The 9,295-nt window shown below is 54.7% G+C and overlaps 1 protein-coding gene across 1 annotated transcript; it reads left to right on the top strand.

The window, feature by feature from the left end:
• Positions 1 to 545: 545 nt before the first annotated feature.
• EDN2 (endothelin 2) lies at positions 546 to 5,965 on the top strand. The gene is made up of 5 exons (XM_037499739.1): positions 546 to 681; positions 1,028 to 1,184; positions 2,671 to 2,793; positions 3,749 to 3,847; positions 5,270 to 5,965. Exons 1-5 carry the CDS (start codon positions 630 to 632, stop codon positions 5,361 to 5,363), a joined length of 525 nt encoding a protein of 174 aa, XP_037355636.1. The 5' UTR covers positions 546 to 629; the 3' UTR covers positions 5,364 to 5,965.
• The last annotated feature ends 3,330 nt before the right edge of the window (positions 5,966 to 9,295 follow it).

Below are 9,295 nucleotides of genomic sequence, written 5' to 3'. Positions count from 1 at the left end.
GGGCAGAGGTCAGGGGTGAGATGTGTCCTTCACTAAGGGAAGAGGCCCAGAGAGGGTTCTTTCTTGCCCAAGGCCACACAGCCTTGAGCAGGGCTTTTATCTCCTACACAATAGAGGAGTATCCTCAGCCTTGCAGACACAGGGTCTCCTGAGAGGGAGGAGGGAGGGTTTTGCTCAAGGGACCTCCCCTCTAAAGCCTTAGCTTAGGGTAAGACACCTACGCAGCAGCAGAGAGAGTGGGGGAGGAGGCACCGGGCAGTTTGGGGGTGCTTTAAGAAGTCCAGTGGACTGACAGCTGCAGGAGAGCCTCGGGACTCAGGGAGGTGCTCCAGTCACAGAGGGAGGAGCGGGGCCTTCCACCCTCTCTCCGCCCTCTCCCCCCTTCACCAGAGAGGCTGGGGCGGGCCAGGCGCCCCAGGAGGAGGCGGTGTCCCTGGCTCCCTGCCTGCCCGGTGCAGTGGGGCAGGGCTGGACGGGTAGGGGCGGGGCGGGCGCCTGGTATTATAAGAGGCAGCCAGGGCACCCAGCTAACAAGCTATCGCTCGGCTTGGCAGCAGGACGCTGGCAGCAAGCTCTGCTCCAGTCCAGCCTGTGCGCTCCAGCCCCTGCTCTCCATCATCATCATCGCTATGGTTGCTGTGCTCACCGTTGCTCTAGCCCTGCTAGTGTTCTTGCACGAAGGTGAGCTGCCCTGGCCTTGCCTGCTGCAGCAGTCCCTGGGTCTGCTTGTCGGTGTCACCTCCCGGGGCCTTGGTACTCACTGCCCCCAGCAAGCCAGCTGGGGACATACCGGGCAGCATGGGAGTGGAGGGCTCTGCAAATGCAGAGGTGCTGCAGGCACAGGGCAGCAGCCAGCCCTTCCCACCAGGGCTGCTGGGGCTTCCCCGGGCTGGCCCAGAGCTCCTGAGCAGTGAGAGTGCCAACTTCCTCAATTATGCAAGAGGAGGAGCCCAGCGGGTCCCCCTATCCCTGCTGTGCCAGGCGCTCTGACCCACCTTCTATCTCTCTCTCCCTCTTGTGCATGCAGGCAAGGGCCAGGCCGCTGCTACCCAGGAGCAACCAGCGCCCTCACCCCATGCCCAAGGCTCCCACCTGCGACCCCGGCGTTGTTCCTGCAGCTCCTGGCTTGACAAGGAGTGCGTCTACTTCTGCCACCTGGACATCATCTGGGTGAACACTCCAGGGTAAGCAACCCGGGGACCCAGGCAGGGCTGCTAGGAGCAAGGTAAAGGGAATGGGGGGGGGGAGCACTGGCATGCCGGCAGGCTGTGGGCACAGGGCAGCTCTCCAAAGTGGGGTTATTGTTTCAATTCCCACGCGGGGCTGCCTGAACAATATTGAGGGTTATCGCATGAGAATTCTCCCAACAGCCTGGTAAGAAAGTATTGGTTCCATTTTCCAGATCAGGATACTGAGGCTCAGAGAGGTTAGGTGCCTTCCCCTAGGTCACACAGGCAGGAGGAAGTGGTAGGTGGACGTTCCGTCCTAGGTCTGAGGACTCCAGAAAGCACATCCTCTCTGCCATGCTTTCTCTGCATGGTCTTCCAAGAATAATATGATTGATGACAGTGCCCCTGTCTTCACTGTGCCAGGCACTATGCCAAGCACTGCTCGTGCATTATCATCTCGTGAAACCCTCATCCTCCCCATGAGGCAGATACTGCTACTGCAGTGGTCCCCAAATGACAGACGAGAAGCCTGCCCTGTGTCACCTGGCGGAGCTGGGGTAGGAGGCCGGTGCTGCCTGTTCTGTCTGCACCCGCACTGCCTCCGGGCCACTGCATACTTCATGCTGAAGTTTCTGTGTGTGTTTGTGTTTTTTTTTTTTTCCTTCCCCAAATTGCAAAAGGCAAGAGAAGCCCTGCACGTAAGCGTGTGTGGAGCTAATCCGCATCCAAACATTCGCTCAGGGCGGGAACCCTGCCAGTCCCTGCGTGCTGGGTCTACCTGGAGTCATTACAACTCCAACCACATCGTCTAAAATTAGCTCTGGCACCCAAAGGTGCTGGTCCAACCGGCCGCAGAGCCCCTGCCCTGCCCTGCCCCCGGCACGCCTTGGCCAGACTGAAATCAATCCCACCTGATCTCACACTTGAGCGCGCACACATGTGTGTGCATGTACACACACTCATGCACACTCGCGGTGTTCGAGTCAAAGCTCTAGGACTTATTTGTCACCCCTTCAGGCAAGTGGTGAACCAGGTGTGGGGCACTTCAGCTGTTTACTTGTGTGAGCTGGAGCGTCGCCCCTTCCTCCAGGGTCCGCTGAGAGCAATCTTTGAGAACAGGGGCCAGCCTGGCCCCATCAGTTCCTGTTTGTCTGGGAAGAGAAGGGCTCAAAGGACCCCCCACTCCCCACTTGGGGGTGAGGGCATGTTTTCCACACCTCTTCCCCATGCTGGAAGGGGTGGACGGGCCAGGGATGGTGGGGGGAAGGCCCAGAGAGGGGAGGGGTCTTGTCCGGGCTACATGGCACCTGGGAGGGACTTGTTGAAATCAGGTCCAGTGACCTCTCACTGCCAGCCCGGTGGCATGGGTGGCCATCCAGTGTGCAGCATGGACAGTCTCTGCTTACCAGTGCTCATGGTTTATCTAATCCTCTCTCTCTCTCTCTCTCTCTCCTCTCTCTCTCCACCCTACACCACCACCTTGCTGGCTGCCTGCCCACAGACAGACAGCTCCTTACGGCCTGGGAAACCCGCCAAGACGCCGGCGCCGCTCCCTGCCAAGGCGCTGTGAGTGCTCCAGTGCCAGGGACTCCGCCTGTGCCACCTTCTGCCATCGAAAACCCTGGTAGGTGGGCACCCCGTCGGCAGAGGCCGGGGTGGCTGCTAGCCTCGTCTTCCCCTAGGGAGCATGGAGTCTGGGAGGGCAGCAGAAAGTGGCTAATGAGGGAACAGAGGAGGGACCCACAGGCTTCCCTGGGTCTGGGGTTTCTGAGAGCATCACCACTTCCAGTGGGGAACCCGCCACCCCTCTCGCTGCCCAGCTCTGGGAATTGTGAGCACTCGCATCCTTATTCCTGGGGGAGAGATTCTCCCCAGTGACAGCTGAGATGGTCAGGCCCGGAGAGGGGACAGGACTCATCCCGCCAGACCACACAGCTAGTCGGAAGGAGAGCTGGGCCTCAGTCTCCAGCTTGTCACCTTGTGCTTGGGCTTTGAATTAAGACCTGAGGCTCGGGGGACTTTGGAACTTTCTTGGCGGAGAAGTAACATCTGGAATTGAAAGACCATGGTACTATCCTAGGGTCATCAGGGGGTTACTGAGGGCCTTTGCCAAGCCTCTTAACTCTCTGGGTCTCAGTCTCCCCATCTGTAAAAGGGATAGACTTTATCCCACCCCTCTTGCACTTGAAGAATTTGAAGAAAGCAGAAACTGGCTGTGCAACCCCAAACCTCTGGTTACCATGACAGTTTACGAGAAACTCCTCCTTTGGGGCTCAAGCTGGGGCTCCACCCCTACCTCAGTTTCCCTGCAAAGAACAGCACTCAGCTGCAGGTGGCCCGATTCTGGGAAGGCCAGCCACCCAGCTGCCTCTTTCTGAGGCTAAGAACACATTCCCGGTAGCTCAGTTTTCCTCGGTCCCCACCCCGCCTGGGAAAGGAAAGTTGCCAGGTGCACAGGGGTGGAAATGGATCTGTTCCTGAGGGCGGGTCGGGTGGGTGGGGGGTGGACTGGGCCTGCAGCCAGGTGGCCTCAGGGCCCTGAGCAGCCCCTCACTTGGGCCCCAATGCTGTTCATTCAGGACTAAAGCCACGACCATCCCAGGCGGCGGGTCCCCTGCAGATGTGCTCCAGACAGGCAAGACAGGGACCACAGCAGAAGAGCTCCTCCAGCGGCTGAGGTAAGGATTGCCTCTCTGACTAGCCTCCTCTGTGCTTTGCACATTCCCCTTGTTCTCCATGGGGGGCAGGACTGGGTCCCAACTGAGCAGCCAAGAGAATGGAGACTCAGAGAGGTGAAGGCACTTTCCCCAGGCCACACAGCAGTCAGTAGCATCTGCTGACCCTAGAGCCTGCACCTCATTATGCAATTTGTTGCCACTGAGTCTGGCCTTTTTTAGAGGATTTGAGGGCACACGGCTGTGGAAGGACTGTGGGTGTTCATTCAGGCTGTGTCTGAATGGAGGGTCTCCACATCTGGCGTTCAGGGGACTGAGAACCTAGCCTTCTCCCTCCCCACTGCTGCAGACTGGCAGCCTCAGCTTGAGCATGGGCACGCAAAGAGGCCATGTCCCACCAGATGATCTGAGAGCAGAAACCCCACAAGTGTCTGTGCAGCAGAATGGCTAAAGGGGCAACTTCTGGAAACAGAACCCCAGCTCTGCAAGATTTTGTGACCTTGGGCTTGTCACTAAGCTTATCTGTCCTTTGGGTTTCTCTATTTGAAACGAGGACAGCAAATGCTAACTGAAGTTAGAGGTTGTACGGTTAGAGGAGTTGGCCAATGAGAAGCATGTGGAGAAAGCCCCCAGGGATTTCTGGCAGTGTCAGCCCCACTACTCCTGTCACTGAGGCTCCTTGGGGCTGGCCAGTGTGAGCCCAGCTTGATCCTTGGAAATCTTCATCTTTGTGGGGAGGCAGAACATAGGAGAAAATGCAACTTATGAGTTGTCTTAGAATGAAAAAAAAAAAGAAGATAAACTTTTCAGTGTATGACAGTCATTGTGGGCAAAGCTTGCTTTGCCACCCTGGACTTAACCTCACAACAGTTCCAGTCTGTTTATTTTACAGACCAAGAAAGGGGCTCAGAGAGGGTGAGACACTTGTCCAAGGTCCCACAGTGGGGAACTAAAGCTCCCAGGCTAGAAAACTTTGGGCTAGGATGAAACCGCCTGGAAAAGACTTGGCCAGAGTGTCAGCCGGGTTCAAAGGGCAGCTAGCACCCCTATTTGTCTGGGTTGGATCACTTTGAGCTGGACCTGGAAGAATGGGGGGAATTTTAAAAGGCAGAGCTTGAGTGACGGCAAGGTGACCAACATGAGCAAAGGGATGGTAGTGGGGAGGCAGATCGTGAGAGAGACGCTGGCCTGTTCTTGGCTGTCTGGCCACCTCTGGCAGCATATGGTGTTGACAACTGTGCTTGTAGGCAGAGAAGCTTTTAGGCCTGTCCTAGCCTGTCAATTAAATGCAGACCTTGTTTTCAGGGTCAGCTATGGCCACCCCACAATGAAGGGTTCCAGTCCCTATCACCACTACTTCTCCCCAGGAACGCTTGGTCAGACCATATCACCTGAGATACTAAATTGACCCTTCTCTATCTCCAGGGACATTTCCACAGCCAAGATCCTCTTTGCAAGGCAACAGCAAGTGGCATCAAGAGAGCCCAGGCCCACACACTCCAGGTGGAGGAAGAGATAGCATCGGGAAGCTGGAGGAACCTTGGGAAGGAAACCTGCGTGGAGACAGGAGGAGAGGGGCGGCCTTGGGCTTGAGGGAAACCCTCCACCTGTTCTCTGGGCCAGGACCTGCTGGGATTGGCACAAGCTCTGGCTTCCTCGCCCCATGAGGGAGCTTCCCTCGAAGCAGCTCCATGGCCTCACACTGCCCAGGGAAGCCTTCGACCTGCAGAATGCTCCACCCACTGGCTCCCATCCACAGCCCTGTTGAAAGGAACTGTGTGGAGCTCGCTAACCCGGAGGGCCCATCCTGAGACGTGTCCTGTCTCTTGGCAACCAACCTGGAGTGATGTGCGACGGTGGACCTTCACGCCTGAGTCAGCCCCGGAGGCTGGGCTGCTCAAGGACTGGTATCCTGGCTGGCCCACACCTGCTCCCTCCAACTCTCCTGCCCCAGAGTCCTTGTACCCTCATACTCTGAGGACACTCCTAGTGACAAGGGGCGGTTCTGTTTCACCTGCCTGTATATAACTTATTTTCTGTAAGACCTTTGACAATTCCAATTATTTATTTTAACGTATTTTTTTAGACTCTCAATTATTTACCTGTGAACCTGTGTTTGTAATAAACAAAGAAATGGTACACTGGTATTCTGTTTTGGCAGAGGCAGGAGTGGGGGACACTTCTCAGGAAGGGGCTGCTAGGAAGTTAGGGGGACGCAGGAAGGGAGGGTTTGGAGCAGGTAGCCAGAGCCCTGGGTTCCACTCCCCATACCTTTGCCGGGCATCTTTGGCTGCCCGTCCATTCTCTCTGGGCTTTTGCCTGTCACACCCCTGGACAAACCATTCACAGCTTTGATACCCAGGGTTCCAGGACCTCTGTTCCCATCAGGCCAGTAACTGATGACTAGGCATGTGTGGAAGGAGCCAAGATTATGTAGGTGCCAAAACCCACTCTGCCCACACTGCCTTGTCCATGAGGAGAGCCTGTGAGGCCTAGAGCCAGTCCTTCTGTCAGGGCTGACGCTGGATGGATTCCAAGACTGTAAGCCGCCCTACTGGCCTATGACGGAACTACAGCCTGGCCTTGTCCCTCACCTTGAGCGTTGGGTGGGACCTTGCTAGGGGAATTTTAACACTTCTCAGGTCCAAGAAACTCCAGGGCTCTAGCACTAGGTTGGCCAATGCTGCAACGCCCTAGAAGCAGCCCACCTGAGTCCTAGGGATCACTGGTAGCCCGGAACACTTCTGCTGCCAGCCTCCTGGACCCACAGCTGCCATTTTTGCCAAGTCCCCTCCTGAGCCAGCTGTTCCCTTTCTGCCTGCTGGCATGTGCTGGGAGTGGCAGACTGAGGCCTACAACCACTATTGAAAATTATTTATACATTGCTCTAATCCTGCTTGACCCATGAAGTCAGCCCAGATCCCCTCATGGAAGAAAACATGTTGACAAATATTAAACTCCTACTGTATACTGGCATAAGCCATTTCATTCTCACAAAAAACTATGACATAGGCACTTCTAGTATTCCCATTTCATAGATGATGGAACTGATGCCCAAAGAAGGGGACTGACTTCCCAGAAGTCATGAAGCAAGTAAGTGGTGATGTCAGGACTTGGGCTAGTCTATGGCACATGTGTGCACAGGCACGTATGTATGTAAGTAGCACTTGTTGCTTGAATTCGTCGATCACCCCTGTAGCATGACCTTGAACAAATCCTTTTCTCTTCCTGAGCCTCAGTTTTTTCATCCATAAATTGGGAACCTACTTTTATCCTTAAATTAGTCCCTACTCAGGGCCTAGTGTGAACACTGAAAGTATAAGTTATGGTGCTGGGCTCAGCTCTGCTCAGGCCACCAGGGGTGACTGTGCCATGAGTGAGGCCAACTCAGAGCCAAAGGGCCTGAGAGGAGAGGCTGCAGTGGGAAGTAGTCAGAGAAAGTCTCCTGGACCAAGGCTCTACTCCCTCCGCTTCAAACGATGAGTAGGACTCAAATCAATAGAAAAAAAATCAGAGGGGCTTCTACACAGAGGGACAGGAAGGGTGAAGGAGTAACAGAGGGAGTGACAAAGGAGGCTCCCAAGCAGCGGGAACTTGGTGAGAGGAAGACAGCTGGGCATGAAGCCAGAGAGGTTTTGAAGCTGAAGTACAGAGTCTGGACCTTCTCTTATGGGCCATGGGGAGCCATAGAAGGTCTGTGAGCAGTGAGGGACCTGGTCAGGCTGGGCTTTGCAAACCAGCCACTGGAGGAGTGAGCAGGGCAAGAGTGAATGAGACAAGAGGCAGAGAAGCAAGTTCACCACCAGCCCTTAGGGGTCTACAGAGCATCTTGGGTGGTATGAGTTGATGTAGTGGGGTCACCCTATTCACTTACTATGACCAGAGGCCAGAGAGCCCCTCTTAAATTTCTGTTGACCCTGAAGCCAGGTGCTGCCCACTCCCTGACAGCCCATCATCCCATTCAAAATGACCCTGCTCCCTTGGAAACCCAAAGGCAGCAGCCAATGGCCAGGCTGGGCAGCCCAGTGGGGCCCCCCTAGGATGGCAGGTGGGATGGAGAGCCCGGTGAGAGAAGACCCTGGCTGACGGTGTATGGGAGGCCCCGGGAAGAAGGCATGTCCTTGGCACCGGCTCAGTGGCCCTGACCAGTGTTCAAAGATCAGAGACCAGAATGATTAAGTAACAAAGATTATTAAAGGGAAGCAAGGAAGCCTAGGAGGCAGCCGGTAAAGGCATGCTGACATCACAACCCTTGGATTTTCATTCTTTGGAGTTGGGGGTCTCTGGCACGGACCTGCACTTGAGGGGGCCCTGCTCTGGCCTTCCTCCAGTCCCACCTCCCTTCACAGGATGAGAAGCTTACAGGGACAAGAGGGTGATGAGCACCCGAAGTCTGTGCCTGCATCCAAACCACATTCCAGGTAGCTGCGGGCCCAGAAGCGTAGAGGGGGGTGGGGCAGAGTTTGAGGGAAAGCAGAGGAAATTGTGAGAGGCAAAAATGGAATCCTGGGAAGGGTGTCAACATTGGGGGAAGTTCATCTTTTCCTTTTGCTGTCTTTTTCTGTCTTTTCCATAAATACTTAGGTTTGTCAAGGCTTTTTGAATCAAATGTGTTCCTTTTGACTGGAACATTAGGCAAAGGTAGGCCAGAAGGGGGCACAGGATCACCCAAATTTATTCAGGTTACAGAAGCAGAGGCAGAGAGGTGTTGGGGCCCACAGCAAGGGCTATGTGACCTGCTGCAGGTCCAGGCAGACCAGGCCTCTCCCGCCCCCAGGATGCCTTGCCCCCTGCTTTCACTCAGGAAAGAACCCCAAGGAATGCATTTCTCTCTCTCTCTCTCTCACCACCGCCCCCCCCAACTAAAAATAGAGATCAGGTTGTTGGGTTTTCAGTTCTGAAAAGTTATTTGCCTATCAAGGCAATAAATCACTGGAATGTAGCCATCTATTCATTCAACAATTATGAATAATCACCTCTCTCAGGAGACTCTTCAAGGAAGACAGACACAGCCTCTGCCCTCACAGGCCAAGAGGAGAGCCCTTCATGAACACACTTAAATATTATGATAAAAATAATAGCACAGCTAACATTTATTGAGCCCTCACTAAGTACTTTCTGCATATTAATTTCTTGGTTCCTCACAGCACTCTTAGGCAGCAGGATCTGTCATTATTATTTCCATTTCATACAAGCTGTAACTGAGAGGTTCAGAACTTGCTAAGCTTGCACACAGCTAGAATGTGGTGGAGCTGGATTTAAACCTAACTCTATGCTATCCTGACTCTGCTAGGGTACATTCACACTAGGACAGAGTCCGTGGGGTGGAGGAATCCAGGAAGGTAACCTAGAGGAGGTGACATCTAGGCCAAGTTCAAGGGGATTAGTCAAATGAAGGAAGGGGCATGAAGAAGAGTGTTCCAAGCAGAGGGAATGGCTTAGGTGAAGACT

Source organism: Talpa occidentalis, unplaced genomic scaffold (assembly GCF_014898055.3).
Source record: "Talpa occidentalis isolate TD23 unplaced genomic scaffold, MPIMG_talOcc4v2.1 talOcc4.9, whole genome shotgun sequence".
In the NCBI taxonomy this organism is placed as follows: domain Eukaryota; kingdom Metazoa; phylum Chordata; class Mammalia; order Eulipotyphla; family Talpidae; genus Talpa; species Talpa occidentalis.
Note: the sequence above shows the minus strand (reverse complement) of the source record. Positions and strands in the feature narration are given on the sequence as shown.

Bases quoted from the DNA above. Each gene is read 5' to 3' on its own strand.
- EDN2 (XM_037499739.1), top strand. From the start codon at position 630: ATGGTTGCTGTGCTCACCGTTGCTCTAGCCCTGCTAGTGTTCTTGCAC. The intron at 682-1,027 runs GTGAGCTGCCCT...TTGTGCATGCAG, and splicing joins GCTAGTGTTCTTGCACGAAG to GCAAGGGCCAGGCCGCTGCT. The intron at 1,185-2,670 runs GTAAGCAACCCG...GCCTGCCCACAG, and splicing joins ATCTGGGTGAACACTCCAGG to ACAGACAGCTCCTTACGGCC.